The sequence below is a fragment of the Papio anubis genome, chromosome 16 (assembly GCF_008728515.1).
Source record: "Papio anubis isolate 15944 chromosome 16, Panubis1.0, whole genome shotgun sequence".
Taxonomy (NCBI): domain Eukaryota; kingdom Metazoa; phylum Chordata; class Mammalia; order Primates; family Cercopithecidae; genus Papio; species Papio anubis.
The window spans coordinates 89,370,146-89,393,689 of NC_044991.1; the positions used below are offsets into that span (position 1 = coordinate 89,370,146).

General features: G+C 52.0%; 1 protein-coding gene across 6 annotated transcripts in view; it reads left to right on the forward strand.

Moving 5' to 3' along the window:
* Nucleotides 1–23,544, forward strand: part of OSBPL2 (oxysterol binding protein like 2) — a 58,178-nt gene that overhangs the window by 1,070 nt on the left and 33,564 nt on the right. For 4 of the 6 annotated variants that reach the window (XM_003904529.5, XM_021920836.2, XM_021920841.2 and 1 more), the window contains exons 2-3: nt 16,681–16,845; nt 20,511–20,655. In XM_003904529.5, coding sequence (XP_003904578.2) covers nt 16,809–16,845; nt 20,511–20,655 — 182 coding nt within the window. In that variant the 5' untranslated portion in view covers nt 16,681–16,808. Of the gene's footprint in view, nt 1–3,031; nt 3,146–16,680; nt 16,846–20,510; nt 20,656–23,544 lie in introns of all 6 variants that reach the window. The other 2 variants (XM_031656892.1, XM_021920840.2) reach the window with 2 other exon arrangements.

A 23,544-nucleotide genomic window follows, 5' to 3' on the forward strand; every position in this document is an offset into this window, starting at 1 on the left:
CCGGTACGCCTGGAGAAGGGGTCCCGTTCGGTTTGGTTGGACAGACGTTTCTCGAATGCCTGCTGCGGGCCTGGCTGGGTGCTGTGCGGCCTTCCCACCCGCTGGATTTGTGGTGAGGACAGCAGAGAGTTGAGCAGCCCGAAACTGGCGCAGGGGCCACATGCTGGGTAGCCATGGCCGTCCCTGCTGCCCTTCCTAACTGGTGCCCAGGGCCCCTTTTCCGGCTGTCAGCCTCAACTCCTTCGTCGGACACGTAGCACTTTGCTGATAAGAGGAGCAAAGCAGATCATTTTCTTGTTTTATGTTTTGAGATGGAGTCTCGCTCTGTCACCCAGGCTGGTGTGCAGTGGTGCGATCTCAACTCGCTGCAACCTCCGTCTCCCGGCTTGAAGCCATTCTCCTGCCTCAGCCTCCTGAGTAGCTGGGACCACAGGCACCGGCCACCACGCCTGCCTAATTTTTTTTATTTTTAGTAGAGATGGGGTTTCACCAAGTTGGCCAGCCTGTCTCGAACTCCTGATCTCAAGGGATCCACCTGCCTCAGCCTCCCAAAGTGCTGGGATTCCAGGTGTGAGCCTCCGTGCCCTGCCACGAAATCATTTTCTACCTCAGTCTCTGACACCTAGTACATGCCCCGGAATACCAGTTCCCTTCCCCTTGTTGAGGACAGGAACTTCGTCGGAGGCACTTCCTCCCTGCCCAGCCCAGTGCCTGCCACAGTGTTGTCTTTTAGAATGTGGCGAAGAGTGAGGGAGTGACTGAGTCTCCCTCATAGACTTTACCTTGTTTTCTTCATGTGTCCATCTATTAATGACGGCTCTTACCTGAGCAGACAATAATATTTAATACTGATTGTTCCAGTACTGTTACGAGCATGTTGTATTCTCTTTCTTTGTGTGATTTTCCCACTCGACAGGTGAGCTTCCCACTCGAGTGTAAACAGCCCACTCGACAGGTACTGACATTATCGTTAGGTCATTCATGAGGAAGCTAAGGAACAGAGAGGTTAAGTAACTTGCCCAAACCACACAGCAATAAATTATGAAATATGAATTTGAACCCAGGCTCCAGGGTTCACACTCTTAAACACTACCCTGTACTGCCTTTTAATATCAAGATTTTCATTTAACATTTTTGTTTAGAATATTCTAATCATGCTGCATTACTGTGTGTCAGAATTTTGGTTTTTTGCTACATATAGAACTAACACACTTTCCTTTTTTGTGAACCTGAGTGTTTACAAAGCCATTTCATTTCTTCTGAAATACGGTAATTTACCGTTTGGCTATTCAGGATTTTGCCAGAATACCTTCCCTGCCACCCACCTCCTTTGTTACTGGCAGATTCAGTGGTGGTCTCTGTATGAAGAGGGAGGGTTGGGAGGCATGGGTGCTGACAGGTGTGCAGTCCAGAGTCTGAGGTCTCCGTTCTGAGTTCAGTTCCAGTGGACTTCACACATGGCCTTAGAGTACACACGTAGGACATTTTTCTTCCCTGCCTCGAGTGCATTGAGAGGGTCAGACTCTGCTGTGTTCCACATAGTAATGAGGGGTCCTGTTTGAATGTGAAAAAATGCCACTTGACTTCTATCCCAGTGTCTCTTCTCCGTGCCCTCCAGGAGGTACCAGCAGATGGGTCTTGGATTTGTCCTTAAAACTTGCTCGGCCGGGTGCGGTGGCTCAAGCCTGTAATCCCAGCACTTTGGGAGGCCAAGGCGGGTGGATCACAAGGTCAGGAGATCGAGACCATCCTGGCTAACACGGTGAAACCCCGTCTCTACTAAAAATATAAAAAATTAGCCGGGCGCGGTGGCCGGCGCCTGTGGTCCCAGCTACTCAGGAGGCTGAGGCAGGAGAATGGCGTGGGCCCGGGAGGCGGAGCTTGCAGTGAGCCGAGATTGCGCCACTGCACTCCAGTCTGGGCGACAGAGCGAGACTCCGTCTCAAAAAAAAAAAACTTGCTTGACTTTTAATGGAGTTTTAGTACATTCAACCAATTACAAAAGTGACAATTTGTATAAGAGAACTGTTGACACATTTTAGGTTCTTATGCTGTCTTCACACAGGGAACCTGCCGCCTCCTCAAGGTGATTTCTTTAGTGTCCCCGTGCAAGCCGTGTCTTGTCTGGCTGTGCCTTCCTGAGTCACAGCATCTTTGCGAAGGGTGTGCGCCAGAGCAGGGCTCTGGGGTCCTGTGTGGGTTCCCACTGGCTCCTGCCTTCAGTGTCTTTGCCTGCAAGACGGATTCTTGTGTGGAATCTGTGTGAAAATGTAGCATCAAGTGTCCGATGTGTCGTGGCTGCTTGGGACACCCTTGGTTCCACCACCTGCTGAACCTGGAGCCGCTCAGCAGTGCAGCAGCCACACCCTCAGGTGTCGCAGGGTCTTTTCATAAGTCTGCCCCCCGCTTGAATGGTCACTTCTTCAAGAGCGACTTGTTTCAGACAGAACACAGCTCTGTCAGGCAAGGGTTTTCTCGGCTTCCGTGCTGAGGGGCACCTGTGTGTGTGGTGTCAGTGGCGCCGGGGCCTCTGTGGGCAGTGCGGCTGGGCGTGGGCTGATTTTCTCCTAATCATTGTCATACTTCCTGTTTGGGTGTTGACATTTCGTTTAGTGTTTAGCACTGATTGTCAAGTACAAGGTTTAATTCCAAAATGTAGTACATTTTCAAGTTGATTTATAACCTTATCTACACTGAAAGGAAGTCAGTGTTTGAACATGACTGATTATTAAAAGGAACTTAAGTCCTGAGTTAATATGGTAGGTTCTGGTTTGATGGTTTAAATGTACTTTCCACATATGCTAGTTCATTTGTATCTCTGCTGTCACTTTGCTTTTTCAGAGTGTTCTTGCTGGTAAGTTTCAGGCATGGTGTCACGGCCTCTTGGGCTGCTGGTTTGGGCTAGGGTCCCACTGTGGAAGTGTGGCAGTGTCCAGGCCCACCCCTGCAGCTCTTGATAAGAAACATCTGTTAAATGGTTCACGGCACTGTTTCCGTGAACTTTTTGGCACTTCTTTCCTTTTCCTTCCAGATTCAGAAAAGAACTTGGGATCATTTAGCAGAATTTCACAGCATCCTCGTTCTTTCAACTGGAGCTTCTGTGGATGCACATCCCGTGACCTCTGAGTTGAGCTGAGCGGTGGAAGTGAGCTTTTATAAGGGACTGGATCTGAGACTTGTGCCTGATGCGTGTGGCTGTTTCTCTTTGCTTGCCTGCTTTCTTCAGTGGAACACTTGCTTGATTTATTTTGAGAAACAAACTCTGGGGTCAGTCCTGTTGAGCTAGTGGCTGGCTCCATAGTTTGGGGCCTGAAGAGGGGCCTGCACCTCAGGGCCTGTGGCGGTCGTCGGGCGTCTCTCCTGGGTGTAAGGTGTGTGCTTCTCACCTGCGCACTGCGGGCCTAGGCGCTGTGGCCCCGACGCTGAGGCAAGTCGGGTGGGAAGGGTCTGAGGGGCTCTTGGCTGAGCAGACACTGAGCACATTTCTTTATCAAAGGGGCTGGGACTGTAGCCTTCGGGGTGCGCAGAGAACGCTGCTGTGGGCTGAGACGAGGAGTTCTTGGGCAGCACCAGGCAGGGAGGACTGCAGCGTGTCGGGAGTTGTGTGGAGTTTTGGTTCCAAAAAAGACGGAGGCAACTGTAGAGGAAGGAGGACTGTGGTGTGGAGGTGAGTGCCTGTGCCTTGTACTGAATAAACCTAAGGCTGATCCAAGGCTGAGCATGAGAAAGAGCCCGCTGTAACCTGGGACCTCCTGCCGCTGTGCTGGGCCGGACAGCGGCTTCCGTTATTGCCTTAAAACCAGGGTGCCTGTGATTCAGTGACATTTCGGTGACTCTGATAATGGTGGCGATAATGATGGCAGGTGTCAGGTGCGCGCGGGGCGTGGGGCTACCCTCTTCTTGTGAAAGAGGACATGGGCTGGATTTGTGGTGGTGAGCTCCTGCGAGCGCCCTGGCTCTGGCTTGGCCTCTCTTGATGATATGGCAGAGCCAGGAGTCTCGCTGTAATCATCACCTGTCTTCCAAGTAAGTGTCACCTGTGAGAAATGCTGGAACACCTGAGTGGAAGCAGAGCTGGGGCGGTGCCTGAGCTGGGGCCGGGGGAGGGGCCCCAGTGTAGAGGCAGCTGAGGAGCCCCAGCACCTGCCCCACAGCTCCCGTCCGGCAGCTCCGCCTCTGCACTGGTTCAGCCGTCAGGGGAGAAGGCTCCTGGGTTAACATCATGGAGTTTTCACCCCTGCTTCTCATCAGAAAAGCCGGGGGAACTTTTTAAAAGTGCGGGTTCAAGGCCCAGCCCCAGCTTCGCTGAGCTTGGGTTTCCCTGGAGGGGCCCAGGAAGACATGTGTTTACCAACCTCAGGGGTTCTGGGGTGGGTCCTCGGCAGGGAGTCCAAGTGCTGGAGGCCCACTGCGGGGTCAGGACCCTTTTTTAGATCAAGGACCCCTTTGAGAACTTCATGAATATGAATAATCTGGGTCATTGTTCTGGGGGAAAAAAATGAACACAAATTTTTTTCCTGTTTTTTTTTTTTTTTATTTTTTAATTTTTAAAACATTTTTTATTTTTGCAGAGGTTAGGGGGATTAGAGATTCATGGTTTTCCCTGACCTTGATTTGCAGCCCAGCCTGTAGGTGCTCAGGAAGTATAGTTGGCAGCCGCGTGGGCAGCTCTGATGTTAGGGTGACAGTTTTCTCAACACAGTGGGACCCGTTAGGGCTGTGCAGGATGAAGATGGGCACGATGGTGAGGAGGGCCTGGAACTGAGGCCACAGAGAAGGAGGCGGCCAGCGGGCAAGGAGGCACTTTAGCCAACCAGCCACTCCTTGGCTGGGCAGGTGCTCTGGGGATGGCCAGGAGCCCTGCAGGACAGCATCCTCTCACCCAGCACACTCCCTTCCCTCTGCTGTCTTAATTTTCCTCCCGCTCCCTCACCGAGTCCGCTGCCCACTGTGGCCCCTGCTGGGATGTGAGATGTGGGTACAAGGCGTCTCCTTCTCCTCTAGCCACAGCCGCAGGCTGAGCTGCTCTCAGGGCCGTTGGTTTTGATCATCAGAGATACACAGTGGTGGCTGGTGGGGGGCTGACCGGCGCTGCTGCTGCCCTCGGAGTGCCCGCTCTGCCCTCCAGCGTGGCTTTCTGAGAGCAGGGTGCCTGTGAGCTGTGGGGCATGTGCCCTGTCCATTGCCTTCCAGTCTCGTGGGCCACATTGGAACAGTTTTTTATTGTGTTGCATAAGGAGGAGGTTGATTAAAAGAAATGTTTTTGTACAGAAGAGCTTGCATTCATCTTGTGTGTTTGGAAATACGTTGTACTACATTACAAGGTAATGTTCCTCGAGGTGCGTGATGTATTTTCTTCTGTTGATATTCCACAGGAAGCAGTTAAGTCAGCGACAAGACTTGAGGGAGTTGACTGTGGTGAGTGGGGTGCTAGGCGCCACTTCCGGGATGTCGGGCCACATTGGCCACGAGGCCCAGTGGGAAGAATTGCCACTCCCCATCGCTGCTTTTTGGGACCAAGCCGGGCTCACCTTTGCCTGCCTCTCAAGGTCGCCCTCTTGGCGTGGAGAATGGTAAACAGTGGGCTGCTGCCGTCTGCACAGTGTGAGAGGTTCGCCTACCTTTCCCCAGTGTAGAAACTGTTCCTGCATGAATTGCAGACCGATTCAGAGCCTTCAGGTACGCCTGGCAAGTTTGCCTGGCTGGCACGCTCAGCACAGGGCCTTCCTGAGTCAGCGTTGGGCCATTTGTGTGTACACGCTGGTGTCTTAGGATAAAGGGCTGAAACCTGTTCTTTTTTTTTTTTTGAGACGGTGTCTTGCTCTGTCACCCAGGCTGGAGTGTAGTGGCACAATCTCGGCTCACTGCAACCTCCGCCTCTCGGGTTCAAGTGATTCTTGTGCCTCAGCCTCCCCGAGTAGCTGGGACTACAGGCGTGTGCCACCTGTAAGTTTTTTTATATTTTTAGTAGAGATGGGGTTTTGCCGTGTTGCCCAGGCTGGTCTGGAACTCCTGACCTCAAGTGAACCGCCCACCACGGCCTCCCAAAGTGCTGGGACTACAGGTGTGTGCCACCTGTAATTTTTTTGTATTTTTAGTAGAGACAGGGTTTCACCATGTTGCCCAGCTGGTCTCAAACTCCTGACCTCAAGTGATCTACCTGCCTTGGCTTCCCAAAGTGCTAGGATTACAGGCATGACCCACTGCCCCCAGCCTGAAACCTGTTCTTCAGCTAAGAGATGTTCCATTCTGTGTGGTGTTAGGTAGCTGATTTTGTGATGAGCCACATATAGCCTGACACTAAGAAAAACCATACAGACCTGAAGAAAGCGGAGAGGTTGTTCAGGTTAAACAGCGCAGACCTAGAGGCAGCTGGTCTGCGCTCAGAACGGCTGTCTCCTGGAGCTTCGGATGCAGTTGGACTTAACCTTATTTGGCTAAAGGATCAAGAACCAGTGTTCAATAAAGGTCACTCTTGATTCCATCCCATTGCCACCAAAACACAGTGCATTTAAGGGCAAAGGCCCGAGCGGCCAGTCGTGCGTGCCTCACTCGTGACGGGCTGCAGATGGTGACGAGGACAGACAGCCATGCACGTCTCCCTTTTTAAGAAAGGTTATTGTTGTGAATGGCATATGACTTGTTTATTTGATTCTAAATTTACACAAAATCTGTAAAAATAACCATTAAGCTTTTACAATGACAGGAATATTAAGACTTGATTTTTTTTTCTCAACAATTGGCAGAAAGCGTGTTTCAGTGAGCACAGACGGAGCAATCCAGGGAGGTCTGGGAAGGAGGAATGGGGCCTGGCCTGGCGGCATCCTTGACGGCACTCCATCGTTGTGGGGTTGGTGTTTGAGAGGTAGCTGTGGCACGGGCCGGCTGTCATTCCCGCGTCTCCTCACAGAGGCCTGGACCTGCGCCTGAGACTGGCAAAGCCCCTTGCTCTTGCTGCTGCCGCCGCCTCCATCTTCCTCCACCCTCTGGTGGGGCTGGGCACAGGCAGGGCAGGGTCTCGTGATGGCTGAGCCCCATGGGGCCCCGAGACGCTGTGTCCAGGATGGATGCCACTGCCGTGGGTGGCTGTTGAAGTGAAGTCAATTTAGCTGATTAGCATCGAGCATTCACTTCTCCCTCCCCTCACACCCGCCACATTTCAAGTGTTTGTAGCCACCTGTGGCCTGCGGGGACTACACTGGACAGATGACATTTCCAGTGCCACAGGAGAGTCTGCAACTCAGCTCTGAAGCTGTGAGATGTTGAGTCTTTGTTTTAGTTAAGTTTTGTTTTTTTGCAAAAGAAACGAGATTGTGGCCTGGTGGCCAGCTGGGTGTCAGTGGGGCGAGGGCCTCTAGGCATTCGGGTGGTGCGTGGGCTGAGTTTGCAAAGTGGGTGTGTCAAGGCTGAAATACTAGCTGAGAAGCGTTGCCGACGCAAGGCTTGGACACTCAGGGAGGGATGAGGTGTCAGAGAGGCCCTGATTGGTCGCTCCTGCCCCAGGGCTCAGAAGGTGCTGGGTGAAGAGAGCTGCGCCCCTGCCCCTTAGCCCCTGCCCCTCAGCCCCTGCCCCTCCTCTTCAGTGCCACACGGAGGCGCAGGTGTCTCACACCAGCTTCTCCCTGGGTGTGTTCATGTCACAGCAGGCTTTGTCTTGCCCTCGGTGATTTCATGTTCCCATCCTCCAGCCTTGATCTGGGAGACCTTCTGTTCTTTAATTGCCACAGAGAGCTAATTCTGTCCATTATGTTAAACTTGGTGACTCTGATGCTCGTAGGTGACACTTGTTTCCCTTCCTAGTGCTCTGGCAACCTCGCAGCGTTATGGGAGCATCTTTCCAAGCGTTTGAGTGGCCAGGTTAGGCCCTGCCAGGTGGCCGACTGCTCTGGGGAAGGAGAAGTCCTGCAGGGATGTGACAGTGGCTTTGGTTTGCTCCTTGGCCGATCTCAGCCTGACCTGGTTCTGCTCTGCACTGTAGTTGGGCTCACGTGTTAGCCTTGACCTTGAGCGGATGGCAGGTGCTCTTCAGTACGCGATGCTGCACCGGGAACTTTGGCCCTGGAAGCTGGTTTGATGTGCACATTGGCTTAAGCGAGTGTCGGGGTGGCCAAGCTTACCTCTTGGCTGAGACACTGAAGATCTTCCTGTGGGTCCTCTGGGGTCGCTTGCTCTGTGGCTGTGCTGGATGTGACCTCTTGTGGGGCAGAACCGGGCCTGTGGAACCCATTCCCTGGGGCTGCCCTGGCACCTTGGCTTATGATTGCTGCCCCCACGCCCCAGCTGCCTCCCTGCGAAGCTCAGCGGGGCCATGGGGACCGAGGGGCTGTAGCTCCCTGGCCGTGCCTGACCACAGTGTGATCCCCACAGGAATGAGTTTGAAAGTTTCTGACACGTGGCTTTGAACTGTGAGGAGGAGGAGCATTCTTTGAAGTGGAAGGTTGGATGGTTTCCTTAGGGTCCTTTCTTTATTTATTTTCTTTGTTTTCTTTCTTTCTTGAGCTGGAGTCTCACTCTGTTGCCCAGGCTGGAGTGCAGTGGCGTGATCTCGGCTCACTGCAACCTCCTCCTCCCAGGTTCAAGCTGTTCTCCTGCCTCAGCCTCCCAAGTAGCTGGGACTACAGGCACCTGCTACCACACCCGGCTAATTTTTGTATTTTTAGTAGAGATGGGGTTTCACCATATTGGCCAGGCTGTTCTCGAACTCCTGACCTTGTGATCCATCCACCTTGGCGTCCCAAAGTGCTGGGATTATAGGTGTGAGTCACCGCCCGGCCCCTTAGGGTCCTTTCTAAGACAGAACCTGTCCTTGCTAATAGTGGGAATGTTTTCCCTTTCAGCAGAATGCCACATGGGGCTCTGTGCACAGTTGTTTGTTTGTTAGCTCTGCTTGCTGATGTATTTTTAAATTATTAAATAAAACTTATATTTTCTTTTTTTCTTTTCTTTCTTTCTTTTTTTTTTTTTTTTTTTTGAGACAGGGTCTTGCTCTGTTGCCCAGGCTGGAGTGCAGTGGCTAAATCTTGGCTCATTGCAACCTCTGCCTCCCATGTGCAAGTGATTCTCCCGCCTCAGCCTCCTGGGTAGCTGAGATAAAAACGCGTGCCACCATGCCTGGCTACTTTTTATATTTTTTGGTAGAGACAGGGTTTCACCATGTTGGCCAGGCTGATCTCGAACTCCTGACTTCAGGTGATCTGCCCGCCTCGGCCTCCCAAACTGCTGAGATTATAGGCGTGAGCCATCGTGCCCGGGCAGAACTTACATTATTTTCAATAATTTAAACTTAGAGTTAGAATCTTCATGTGATCAGTGCACTCTCTGTGTCCAGCATATCCGGGGTGCCCTGCCTATTTCTGATGGGCGGAGTAACAACGTGTAATTGAACTTTCAGCAGGTTGCCCGTGGTAGTCAACACCGGATCCCCAGTCTCATTCACCGACTTCCTGAACCTTCAGATCTGCTTTGTTTATTTATTTTTTAAGAGACAGGGTCTTGTTCTGTTGCCCTGCCTGGAGTGCAGTGGTGCAATTGTAGCTCACTGCAGCCTCCAACCCCTGCGGTCAAGTAGTCCTTCTGCCTTAGTCTCCCAAGTAGCTAGAACTACAGGCACGTGCCACTGTGCCCAGCTAATTTACTTTATTTTGTTTTTTGTACAGACAGTATCTCACTGTGTTGGTCAGGCTGGTCTCAAACTCCTGGGCTCAAGCCATCTGCCACCTCGGCTTCCCAAGGTGTTGGAATTATAGTTGTGAGCCACCGCGCAGAGCCCAGATCTGAGAAAAATATAGAGATGGGTTTGTAAGACTTGAGTCCAAGTCTTCATACCAGTGTTAGGATATTTTGAGATCCTGGTGGGATGGGGACGGCACCTTAAAGAAAGCGTGCTGGGGTCCTTTTCAAGGGACTGGTGGGTCCCCTGGGTTAGGGGAACTGAGACTCGCTGGGGCCTGCAGGGGTGGTGCCCTTGGGGCCGAGGAAGTGCCCCCTCTCCCCGCAAAAAAAAAAAAAAAACTCTTACTGGAGAAGGAGAAAGGGCAAGAGGCCAGCAAAGATGCTCAGCATAGACTCAGGCCCCGAGGTTTTCTCTAGAAGTAGAAGAGGGAGAAGTTGACCAGAAAAGAGCCCATTGAAACAGACAGAAAACCCCAGCAAAGGTTGTTCTTGAAATAGTTTCTCCGGGGATGGTTTTCTGAGTGCGAAGTGAGATCTGCGCGTGGAAGAGCATATTCAGGAAATAAACTCTGCCTTCCGAATGCTTGTTTTGTTTTGTTTTGTTTTAGAGACGGAGTCTCGCTCTGTCACCCAGGCTGGAGTGCAGTGGTGCAATCTTGGCTCACTGCAAGCTCCGCCTCCCGGGTTCACGCCATTCTCCTGCCTCAGCCTCCTGAGTAGCTGGGACTACAGCCGCCCGCCACCAGGCCTGGCTAATTTTTTGTATTTTTAGTAGAGATGGGATTTCACCGTGTTAGCCAGGATGGTCTCGATCTCCTGACCTCATGATCCGCCTGCCTCAGCCTCCCAAAGTGCTGGGATTACAGGCATGAGCTACCGTGCCCAGTCGCTAAACATTTAACTTTCTGTATATTCCTCAACTTTTATAGAGTACTCAATTATGAAGCCTAACTTTTGCTTTTTAGAATTATTTTATTTTACTTTTTAAATTTTTATTTATTTATTAATAAAATAAACAGCCTCTGTTGCCCAGGCGGGAGTTCACTGGAGCGATCTCAGCTCACTGCAACCTCTGCCTCCCGGGTTCAAGCAATTCTTCTGCCTCAGCCTCCCGAGTAGCTGGGATTATGGGCATGGGCCACCACGTCCGGCTAATTTTGTATTTTTAGTAGAGAAGGGGTTTCTCCATGTTGATCAGGCTGGTCTGAACTCCCAACCTCAGGCAATCCGCCCGCCTCAGCCTCCCAAAGTGCTGGGATTTCAGGCCTGAGCCAGTGTGCCCGGCCCTACCCAGGCCTCTGAGAAGTCCAGAGGTGGGCAGATGGGAGGAGGGTCTGAGGTCCTGGCTGGGGCAGGCACTCCTTGACCCCATGGGGCCATCTGTGTTTTCCAGCACGCCCTGGTCCTCCTGTCTTTTCTCCCTGCCCCCAAGGCTCACTCTGAGCTCAGCCCCAGGGTTGCCCCCTTAGAGACTTGCCCAGGAAGGGCTCTCCTGGGAGCACCTTCGTGACTGGCTTCATGAGGGCAGGACCACCACAGTTTCCACTTCAAGGCCTGGCGCCAGGTCAGCTCTCTGTGAATGTGTGTTGAATGAATGAAGAGGATCATCGTTGTCCTGCACTGATCGCCTCTATAGTTGGGTGGTTGTATGGGCCTGGATAAGGCCTCTTCATTTTTCTGGGCCTTGGTAAATATAGAAGGAGACGCAGGGCATGGTGCCTGTTACCGCAGCTCCTTCAGGAGTGACCTGGAGGCTGTGTTGGAATTCACTGTCGCACGTGCAGATGTGGGGGTCGAGGGCCCTGTGACCTCTGGGTGCTTCTTCGGAGGTTGACGGAAAAGGCCTCCCCAAGGGGGTCTTCGGTCTTGGTTGGGCCACGCAGCACACACACAGAAACAGGCGATGTTGGTGTCTCGGTTGGCCAGCCACGCTTGTGTCTGACATCTTGATCCTCATTTTAAAGATTTTCCATAAGCTGTGATTGATTTACCTTTGACATTAGGACTTTTGTTATAGGCAGGGAAGCATTTCAAAAAAGGCAAGCGGGCCAGGTGCGGTGTCTCACACCTAGAGTCCAAGCACCTTGGGAGGCTAATTTGGGAGGATTGCTTGAGTCCAGGAGTTCAGCACTAGTCTGGGCGAAATAGAGAGACCTTGTCCCTACAAGCGGTTTTTTAAACAATCAGCCGGGTGTGATGGTGCGTGTCGTGCGTGCCTGTGGTCCCAGCTACTCGGGAGGTGGGGGTGGAAGGATGGCTTGGGCCCTGGAGGTCGTGGCTGCAGTGAGCTGTGATTGCACCACTGCACACCAGCCTAGATGACAGAGCAAGACCCTGCCTCAAAAAAAAAAAAAAAAAAAGCAAGCAAAAGGGAGAATAAAATGGTTTCTAATTCTAACTTGCTTTCTATTCTGGGAGGCTTTTCACATAGTGCAGAGCAGTGGATTTTTTTTTAGGGTTCTCTCAAAAAGATATTCATACTATCGTGCCTTTTTTTTTTTTTTTTTTTTAAAAGACAGATTTTTGTTCTTGTTGCCCAGGCTGGAGTGCAATGGTGCAATCTCGGCTCACTGCAACCTCCTCCTCCCGGGTTCGAGCGATTCTCCTGCCTCGGCCTCCCGAAGTGCTGGGATTACAGGCGTGAACCACCACGGCCGGCCTATTGTGACATCTTAAAAATGAGCAGGAATCCTCCTACCATCAGATACTTACTCTATTCAGATTTCCACTGTCTTATAAATGTCTCCATCAAATCTTATCTGCCTATACGTAGGCCTTATTTGAATCCTGCTTCAAACATCATTTTAATTGGTATGCCTTTTTTTTTTTTTTTTTTTTTTTTTTGGAGACAGGGTCTCACTCTGTCGCTCAGGCTAGAGTGTAGTGGTGTGACCATGGCTCACTGCAACCTTGATGTCCCAGGCTCAAGTGATCCTTCCACTTCAGCCTCCCATGTAGCTGGGACCATAGGTGGGCACACCACCACACCCGACTAATTTTTGTGTGTTTTGTGGAGATGGGGTTTTGCCATGTTGCTCAGGCTGATACCCGATCTCTGGGCTCAAGCGATCCACCTGCCTAAGCCTCCCAAAGTGCTGAGATTACGGGCGGGAACCACCGCACCTGGCTGGTATGTCTTTTTTTTAAAGATAGCTTTTTTGAGGTATAATTGGCATATGATAAATTGCTCATGTGTAACATGTATGATAGGTTTTGATACGCATGTGCACCCATGAAAACATCACCATAATCAAGATGGTGAGAAGCCTTCCCTCTCCCTCTCTCTCTGTCTTTGTAATTGATTTGTTGGAGACTCTGGGCTTGGTCGTGCGTGGGTTTTGCTGATTGCATCCCCATGTTGGCATGTAGTCGAACATGGTGTGCCCACGCCCACGAAGTAGCCACTCGGTCAAGGTCACGAGGTTTCCTTTCTCCTCCTGGGTGCCTGCTTTTTCAGTGTGGTTGATTTCCTGCGGAGGCCGGGTCTGCTGGGCGAGGCACCCGCGGTCCAGGTGCTGCTGCCGTGTCCCCGTGGCCTCTGGTCTCTGTGCTTCCCTAAGTTGGGAGGTGTGTTAGGCTGTTCCTGTGTTGCTATAAGGAAATACCTGAGACTGGGAAATTGATAAGGAAAAGTAGTTTAATTAGGTCATGGTTCTGCCATACGGGAAACATGGCGCCGGCATCTGCTCAGCTTCTGGGGAGGCCTCAGGGAGCTTTTACTCGTGGTGGAAGGCGAAGTGGGTGCAGGCGCCTCACGTGGCTCGAGGAGGAGTGAGAGAGGGTGTGGGAGGTGCCAGACGTCTTTAAACAAGCAGATCTCATGGGAACTCATCCTTGCCCAGGACCAGGAGGACGGCACCAAGCCGTGAGGGATCCACTCCCGTGACCCAAACACTCCTGTCAGACCCACGTCCAGCACCGGGATCACATCTCAACAGGAGGTTTGGTGGTGGGAACACATCCAGACCACGTTAGTAGATAAAGCTAGAAACTGGGCAAACCTGGGCTCAGTGTTCCTGGCAAGACTGTTTCAGCAGTGGCAATGTGATCTCTCCCCGGGACGCACCCGAGGCTGTCTCTTGGGGGTCAGTGCCTGGATACATGAATTCCCCAGTGTCATGTAATGATGATGGTCACGAACCTGTGTGCCTTGTTCATCTGTTTGCTGGGGTGCTTCCATAAAGCGCAATTTCCTCACCTGTTAGCTGGCGACAGTGGCACAGCAGTGTGTGTAGGGAAGGCAGGATGCTGTCCCCTTGTTTGCCAGTTTCAAAATAACTTGTGGACTTACTGGCATCATCCAACATGACCAGTTAATCTCCTTTTTAGTATCTTAGGAACTCTGGACTTGAATGTATTCACTGTGTTTCAGCCTCTTCTCGTATACTGGTGCTCAGATTGTCTCCTCTTTCTTGTGGGAGCTTCCGTAGGTTCATCCTGCGTCATTCAACGAGAGCCCCTGGCATAGGCTGTGTTGTGCTGCTACAGCAATGCCACAGGCTGGGCAGTTTAGAATGAGCAGCATTGTGCAGGCGCCTCGTTCTGGAGTCTGGAAGTCCAGTTCAAGGTGCTGGTGTCTGCTGAGGGCTTTCTTGCTGTCATCCCATGGCAGAAGGTGGAAGGGCAAGAGAGGAGGGAAGAGAGGGAGGGAGGGAGAGAGAGAAGAGAGGGAAAGGGAGGGAGAAGGAGGGGGAGGCAGAGGGAGGGAGGAGAGGGCACACAAAAGGGGGCCAAACTCACCCTTTTATTTATTTTTATTTATTTATTTATTTTTTTTTTTTTGAGATGGAGTTTCGCTCTTGTTGCCCAGGCTGGAGTGCAGTGGTGTGATCTCGGCTCACTGCAACCTCTGCCTCCTGGGTTCAAGCGATTCACCTGCCTCAGCCTCCCAAGTAACTGGGATTACAGGCGCTTACCACCATGCCTGGCTAATTTTTTTGTATTTTTTTTAGTAGAGACAGGGTTTCATCATGTTGGCCAGGCTGGTCTGGAACTCTTGACCTCAAGTGATCCGCTCACCTTGGCGTCCTGAAGTGCTGGGATTACAGGCGTGAGCCACCACGCACGGCTGACTCACCCTTTTATAACAGACCCTTTTATAAAACAGCATTAAGCCATTCCTGAGGGCAGAGCCCTCACAGTCCCACCACCTCTCAAAGGCCCCACTTCCTAGCCTTGTCACATGGGCAGTCAGATTTCAGTGTGTGTTTGCAGGGATGCACATTCCAACTCTACACCCCAGTCTTCCTGGGCAGCTTCCTTGCTACCATGGCAAGAGGAGCCCAGTCCTGGATTCAGCCACATCTCCTCAGGGAGCCCTGGCTCCTCTGTGGCTCTGAAGAGGGAAGCACATCGCTGCAGTTGTGAGGGGGACCTGAGTGAGAGACAGCGACTTCTCCTGCCTGCAAGGGCAAGCACACCTTGGCCGTGAGCAGGGCTGTCTGCACCAGCCTTCAGGGGCTGCCTCAGGCTGGCTGGGAGGGAGAGAGGAACTGGGAGACACCGGAGAGTCTCAGGGGAGGTGGTAGCCGTCCTGTTGTCTGGAGAGAAGCAGCTGCTGCTGCCCCGTGCGGCTATGGCAGGGCTGCAGGATGAGCTGCTTGGGGGGTTGCCCAGCACTGGGGGTCGTTCTCGCCCCTGGCACCCTCACCCTCAGAACTGTGCAGAGAGCTCTGGGCTGGTTTTTGTATTTCTGACACAAGTAAGGATGCTGATTTTGGCCTCCTTCTCTTGTCGTTCATCCAGCGCTGCTTTTCCCGATGGGAGACACTAATAGGCATGAGTTCTGGAATATTGAGCTAAGGTAGTTGTGAGAAAATGTAAGTTTACTTCAGTTTATCCTGGTAGCAGCTAACTTACATAGCAGTCTCAATTCTCTAGAATTGATGTTGGTTTCAGGTAGATGTGAAATTTTCGACATAATTTTCCGTTTACTTATACAGCCATTTGTTCCAGCCTCTGGTGAATGTTTGCAATGATTTTCAGCAAAACTTCCTGAGCTGTGTTTGAACCTCGGATGCTGAACACCTCGCTGAAGCTAACCTGCTTTCTGACTGCCCCCATGACTTTTTTTTTTTTTTTTTAGATGGAATCTCGCTCTGTTGCCCAGGCTGGAGTACAGTGGCGTGATCTTGGCTCACTGCAAGCTCCGCCTCCCGGATTCAAGCGTGTCTCCTGCCTCAGCCTCCCGAGTAGCTGGGATTACAGGTGCCTGCCACCATGCCTGGCTGATTTTTGTATTTATAGGAGAGACGGGGTTGCACCATGTTGTCCAGGCTGGTCTCTGAACCCCTGACCTCAAGTGATCCGTCTGCTTTGGCCTCCCAAAATGCTGGGATTACAGGCATGAGCCACCACACCCTGCCTGCTCCCATGACTTTTCCCAAATTAATGTTTTATTGTTTTCTTACATAACTGTAGATAATGCTTTTAATATTATTTTAATTTTATTTATTTTAATTATTTATTTGTTTCGAGGCAAAGTCTCACTTTGTCACCCAGGCTGGAGTGCAGTGACACAGTCTCAGCTCACTGCAGTCTCCACCTCCTGAGTTCAAGAGAGTCTCCTGCCTTACCCTCCCAAGTAGCTGGGACCACAGGCGTGCGCCACCACGCCTGGATAATTTTTATATTTTTAGTAGAGACACGGTTTCACCATATTGGCCAGGCTGGTCCCAAGCTCCTGGCTTCAAGTGATCTGCCCACCTCAGCCTCCCAAAGTGCTGGGAGTACAGGCGTGAGCCACCATGCCCAGCTGATAATGCTTTTTAGAAACAACTCTTCTTATAGGGGTGACTTATTGGTCTGTTATTCATTGATTGATCTTATGTTATAAATGCTTCCTTTCATTTACTTTTTGAAGTCAGGTTTGTGATGTGATAATTTATTTTACTAATTTGCTTACATGTAATTTAGATTGAGTTTAGGATGGTGAATGGGTATTTTTAAAATGTTTTTAAACCACGAAACTTCTGGAAGCTAAGTATGCCCAAATTTTGTTCCCTTTAGAGCTTCAGTGTCCGCTGGATTTTTCCAAGAGAAAGTCCGTGGAATTCCTTACACTGTAGATGTGGATCAGATACGATGATTCAGTAGAAGAGCACATGTCAGGGGCAGTGGAGGCTGGCTGCTGAAGGATGAACGGAGAGGAAGAATTCTTTGATGCCGTCACAGGTGAGTTGAAAGAGAACCAACTAGGGACGTACTGGAAGGGTGAGCATCCCTGGATTTAGATGTTGGGCCTGGCATTTGGGGTGTAAAGATGCTCAGTAAAGCAGTGCGTGGAGCATTCAGGATCCCAAACGCGGACTCTTCAACAAAATCTAACGTCCATCCCAGAGGTGGGAAAAGCCTTGCCTTCGGCTGACAGGATTTAAGTCTTCCCAAGAGTGTCCTGGGGTGCAGATAGTTTCATTGGTTTCCTGAGATAGCCATCTTTTTCTCTTATTCCTGCATCATGATGAGAACATTCTGGATATGATGGCCCTGTCTTGCCTGGCACTGCTTGACGCTCCCATCAGACAGCAAACCCTGGCTCCCTAGCCACACTCATAGCCGCAGAGCACAGTTATTGTTCTGTTTCGCACGATGGTTTAAAGTGGCGGCCTGCAGCCTGTGGTCTAAATGAAATCCTGTGGCTTGATTGAAAAGAATGTATTTTGGCATCTAGTCACTCTCATGGGCATGTGACAGGCTGGCTAGAGGGAAGGGCGGGCAGGGCGGGCAGGGCTGGCAGCTTGGCCTCCCAGAGCCGCCCCTTCTCCTGGCACAGGGAAGAGCCTGAAACCCTTTGAGCTTGTGTCTGTCAGGTTCTCACATTCATTCTCCACTCTTCTGTGCCTCAGAGTTGGCATCTGGAATTCTGCTTGTTTTTTCTGGAAAGGACCATTGCTGGTGGGCAGGGGCATCAGGAGATTCCCTTGGATGTTCCCTTGTCCTTAGGTGTCAGGATCAGAAAGGGGAGTGGCTTTGGAAATGCGGCCACAGGCCGGGAATTAGTGACCATCTTTAGAAGCACTTCTGCAGTTACTGCCGCGCAAGGATCTGTCAGGGTCTCTGTGGCCACGCCCCAAGGACACGTCGGTGGCTCCGTTGGCACCTCCAGTCTGTGGCCCTGCTGGAGTGGGTGTGTCAGGAGGGTCTCTGTGGCCATGCCCTGAGGACACGTTAATGGCTCTGGTGGCACCTCCGGTCTGGGGCCCTGCTGGAGCGGGCTGAGTGTTCCGAGGCTGTGCTGCTCCCATACCTGCGCTGGCAGCCCAAGATGGTTGACTTACTCTTATTCAAAACCCTAGGAGAAGGGGATGCTGCACTCCTTACCGGCTTCAAAGTCTGAATTTCTAAGTCATTTTCCATGATTTCGTAGCCGGATTATCTGCAGCGTGTTTTCCTCAGATGCACTCTCAGAGGAGGGTCTGTGGAGCTTGCACCTCATCCGTGGTTGTTCTGTGTTCTCTGCTGAACCCCACACAGTGGAGGGCTTGTCAGGCACTCACATCCTCAGGTTGCCCTTGAGTGGGGTGCCTTGTCTGTCACTGAGAGCGCAGCTTTGAGGTCCCTCCTCTCCTGGGAGTCTCATAGGATGTCCTTTTTGTCTGGGGTCTTGGTGTGACTGATACTTTCCCAAATACCTCTGAACTGTTTTTTTTTTTTGAGCCAGAGTCTTGCTCTGTCGCCCAGGCTGGAGTGCAGTGGCATGATCTCAGCTCACTGCAACCTCCTCCTCACGGGTTCAAGCAGTTCTCCTGCCTCAGCCTCCCGAGTAGCTGGGATTGCAGGCGCCCACCACCACGCCCAGCTAATTTTTGTATTTTTAGTAGAGACGGGGTTTCACCACGTCGACCAGGCTGGTCTTGAACTCCTGACCTCAGGTGATCCGCCCACCTCGGCCTCCCAAAGTGCTAGGATTACAGGCATTAGCCACCGTTCCCGGTCACCTCTGAGCTTTTTGAGTCAGTTTGCCGTGACTTCCCAGAGGCCCCAGCAGTGTGTGATGTGGTGCTCAGATGGACTCCACTGTTCTAGGAGCCACAGGGTGTACAGGGCTGTGGGACACTGCTCCTGCACGGCAGGGCCTCTCCATGTGTCCCCAAGCGTGAGATGGAAGGGACAGATATCTAGGTGACAAGAATTTCTCCCCTCAATTCTTGGCCTTCAAAACAAATAATGGAAGGAAAAAACCACTTCATCTCTTAATGCAATGGAATACCTGTGTTAGAGGCAGACTCTTGACTCCTTCACCGCCTATAATATCCATCTGACTTTGTAACTCTGATTTCAAAAGTATGTAAACTAAGCAGTTATTAAATGAATGGTCTCGTTAGGCATTTAATTTGTCTTAAGAATCAGTGCCATTCAAAGGAAAGGTTTGGAGGACATGAACAGTGTGTATGGGATTAAGGGCTATGAACGCAGAGGGACTAAAAAAAGCGGGGTTTCCGAGGGAGCCGATGATAGGAGATCTCAGCTTCCTCCTTTGCTCGTCTGTATTTTCTGTTTTTCTACAATAAATGCATGCGGTGTCTTAGAATGTTATTAGGCCATCCGTGTAGTGTTGGCTGAGTCAGAGGCTGCAGTGGCTGCCAGGGGTGTGCTGCTTTATTCTTCTGGACAGGGGCAGGTCCCACCCCCCGGAATTCCCTTAAGTAGGGAATGTTTTCAAGATAACTTCAGAGTGAGGAGTTAGAGATGTTGCTTTTGGGACAGAGCGCAAAACATGAGAGGTGGCAGGCTATTTCAGACACCGTGGGCCATTTCAGGATTCCTTTTTAACCCATTCTCTCAAAATCACGATGTCATCCACCCCAGCACTGCCTTTATGGATGAACTCTGCCGTGTGGAGGGATAGGACACAGCAGCTTTGCTTTGTTCTCGTGGAGCCTGTAGCAGGCTTGTCCGCATGTCGGGTCCGACCGCAGTTGTCTGCCTGACCCTCCTGGGCCTGTGCCCCTTACGTGGAGCCCTCAGCCCCTGGAAGCATTGGGTGGTCGCCGGCTCCTGCAGGCCCAGAGCCCCCACGGAATTGACTCATCGCGGGGCCCCAGCCCCCACTCCACCCGGCTCTGGTGCAGAACTTGGCCCTTCCAGCGACTCAGACTGACAGGGGTTGAAGGGAGATGTATGTTCCTGTTCCCTAGTCGCCCGTTCTGTCCTGGGGAGGGGCCCACCCCACCAGGGCAGCGGCCGGCCGTTCTTCTCCAGGACTTTTGCTCCAGGAGCACGTGCATGGCTGGATCTCACGCAGATTCTACAGAGCTCCTTCTCCAGAGTCCCCTTCATCTGGAGTCCGCTCTGAGTCCAGCCACATGTGTGGCGCTTCCATGACTGGTCCCTAGCTGGGTACGGGTTCGTGGTGCCTTTGCCTGCCACGATGGTCTCCCTCGAAACATTGTCAGCAGGCGTTTCAGACCAAGGTGCAGAGCTTGGTCACAAGCCCTGAGCCACAATGGGCACGTTGCAGCCTTGGGGTGGGTTTGAATCCGATAGAAGTGCCCCACCCAGAGCATGCAAGTCACAGATAAAAATGACGAAAGGTTCCCGTGGGAGATGAAACTCGTGGCCTGGAACTGGACCTCAAGTCACAAGTGTGGGAGGAGCCTGGGCGCTGGAGCTCGCTGGGAGTGGCCTTTAGGTGGGAAGCTCCCTGGTGTGCCCCTGTTCTCTCTGCACCCTGTCTACTTCTGTCTACTTCTGGGGAACCAGAGTTAATTCTTCCACATGTGTCCATTCAAACAACTTAGAGCTTTAGTCATCTGCTTGCATAGTCAGAATTCTTGGAGGCAGGCTTTTAAAAAATCTTCCAGGTCCAGCGAAAATTACCATTTTCTTGTTTCGCACAGGCTTTGATTCTGATAACTCTTCTGGGGAATTTTCAGAGGCACATCAGAAAGTCACGGGAATGATTGACTTGGACACCAGCAAAAATAATAGGATTGGGAAAATTGGGGAGAGGCCCTCTCAAGAGAATGGAATTCAGAAACACAGGTATGTTCTCTCACATCTATTGTTTCTAAAATGCGTCTGTAATCACCCCAAAAACACTCTTCAGGGTACCCTCAGCCCTCACGAGCATTGAGCTGGAGCGGCATCCCCACAGCTGCCTGGCCTTCCCGTCCGGACAGCCTCCTGTGCCCGGCCAGCCTCCTGTGTCCGGCCAGCAAGCGTTCTGAGAGACTCCATGCCTCTCTCGGCTCCGGGAATCAGCAGATGGCAATTTTATGAGCAGTGCCTTTCCCCATCTAAGAAATGCCGCAAACAGTACATGGCGTTTTGATCATCAGACCCCTTGCTGATTTCCTACAGATACTCCTGTTCTTCCATGGGCAGCCAAGTTCATTCTCTGTCTCATCGGAGTTCTGTTGCGGTGTGTTCAGCTCTGACCCCTACAGGACGAGAAGGGTTTCATTTGCTTGATGTAGCAAGACCCCATTCCCTTTCCTCCTCCACCACGTTCGTTTTCATGTAGGTAGAGTCCGATGACAGTGGCCATCATGAGAAGTCTTCAGTCCTTGGCTGGGCGTGGTGGCTCATGCCTGTAATCCCAGCACTTTGGGAGGCTGAGACAGGTGGATCACTTGAGCCCAGGAGTTGGAGACCAGCCTGGGCAACATGGCAAGACCCCACCACTACAAAAAAATTAAAATAATTAGCTGGGCGTGGTGGTGCACGCCTGTGGTCCCAGCTACTTGGGAGGCTGAGTCAGGAGTATCCCTTGAGCCCAGGAGTTTGAGGCTATGGTGAGCTGTGATGGCGCCACTGCACTCTAGTGTGGGCAACAGAGCAAGACCCTGTCTCAAAGTCTCAAAAAAAACAAAGCAAAAAACAGGAAGAAGTCTTCAGTCTTTGTTGATAGAAGCATGAGCCGGGCGCGGTGGCTCATGCCTGTAATCCCAGCCCTTTGGGAGGCCGAGGCGGCCGGATCATGAGGTCAGGAGATCGAGACCATCCTGGCTAACATGGAGAAACCCTGTCTCTACTAAAATACAAAAAATTAGCCCGGTGTAGTTGTGCACATCTGTAGTCCTGGCTACTTGGGAGGCTGAGGCAGGGGAATCACTTGAACCTGGGAGGCGGAGGTTGCAGTGAGCTGAGATCACGCCACTGCACTCCAGCCTGGGTGACAGAGCGAGACTCCATCTCAAAAACAAAAACAAAAAAGGCCGGGCCCGGTGGCTCAAGCCTGTAATCCCAGCACTTTGGGAGGCCGAGACGGGCGGATCACGAGGTCAGGAGATCGAGACCATCCTGGCTAAAACGGTGAAACCCCGTCTCTACTAAAAATACAAAAACTAGCCAGGCGGCTGACGGGCGCCACTGTAGTCCCAGCCTCGGGGAGGCTGAGTGGGGAGAATGGCCTGAACCGGGGCCGAGGAGCTTGCAGTGAGCTGAGATCAGGACACTGCACTCCAGCCTGAAGCGACAAGCCGAGATCCCGTCTCAAAAACCAAAACTAGAAGTCAGGACAAGTGTCAGGTGGGGCAGGCAGTGGCCCTGGAGCTGGTGGCATTGCGTTGCGGGCTCCAGCCACAGCTGCTGATGTGTGTCTCAGCTCCAGGGAGCTGCTCCAGCCTGGCCTCAGGCTCTCCTTCGAGCTGCAGGCCCACACCCCTGCTTGGTGGGTCCACTCGGGCGCCCACGTGTGCATCTCACCTGTTGTTTGTTCATTCTCTCACCCCACAGATATGGGAGCCCCCACCCCTGCTCCTTCTGCGTCCCTGTTTTCTAGCCCTGACTCTGTGGCCATTTTCAGTGCTGTTGGGTCCTTCAGTTCTTCTGTCTTCTCTGCCACATGCCTGTCTATCCAGCCACCCGTTTCCAGAGTGACCTCTACATCCCTGCCTTTTATTCCAGCTGTTGTGCAGAGGCATTTGTGTATATATGTATTTATTGTTTTTGAGACGGAGTCTCACTCTGTCACCCAGGCTGGAGCAGCTCCAGTGGTGCGACCTCGGCTCACTACAACCTCTGCCTCCCAGATTCAGGTGATTCTCTTGCCTCAGCCTCCCAAGTTGCTGGGATTACAGGCATACATCACCATGCCTGGCTAATTTTTGTATTTTTAGTAGAGACAGTGTTTTGCCATGTTGGCCAGGCTAGTCTCGAGCTCCTCCAGTGATCCACCTGCCTTGGCCTCCCAAAGTATTGTGATTACAGGTGGGAGCCACCATGCCCAGCCCAGAGGCGTTTTTCAAAAGACAGATCTGAACCCCCTACTCCATCACCCTCTGCCTAAAACTCAGGCAGGATGGCCACATGGCCGGCCTCACACTCCTGGTCCTACAGAGCTGTGAATGGTGCCCTGTTCTACTGGAAGAAATGACCCAGCTTGGACAGTGCACCATGTGGTCACTCACCTCTTAGGATGAAGGCCAGCACCCTCACCTAGGCCCTCGGGCCCAGGCCTGAGCCCTGTTGCCTCCTGCCCCAGCTGCAGGGGCCTCTTTCAGGTCCTCTGGTGCATCAGCTCCCTCTGCTCCCTTGGCCTGGGGCCTCTCTTCTCCTCCTTCATGTCTGTAGCTCCTGTGCATCCCATCTCCATGCAGGGTTATATCCTTGGGGGATGTGACCTGGCCCTCTGCAGAGCCACATTCCCCTCCTGGTAGCACCCCCGAATCACAGAGTATTCCCTGAATGAGTGCATGGATGATGGCAGAGCAGAGCTGGGTGCTGGCTTCCAGCAGCCCGGGCCTGGCACTCAGCAGATGTTCATTTTATTTTCCACCCTGCCTCACAGCTGCCATGTCCTCTCCCTCCTGCCCCCTGACACCAGTAGTGTGTCCTGACCCAGCTGCCCTGATGTGGCATTCCCGGGGCATAGCTCAGGAGCAGAGCAGGCAAAAGCATGTGCTTTCATCACTCCAGAGGTCAGTGTCG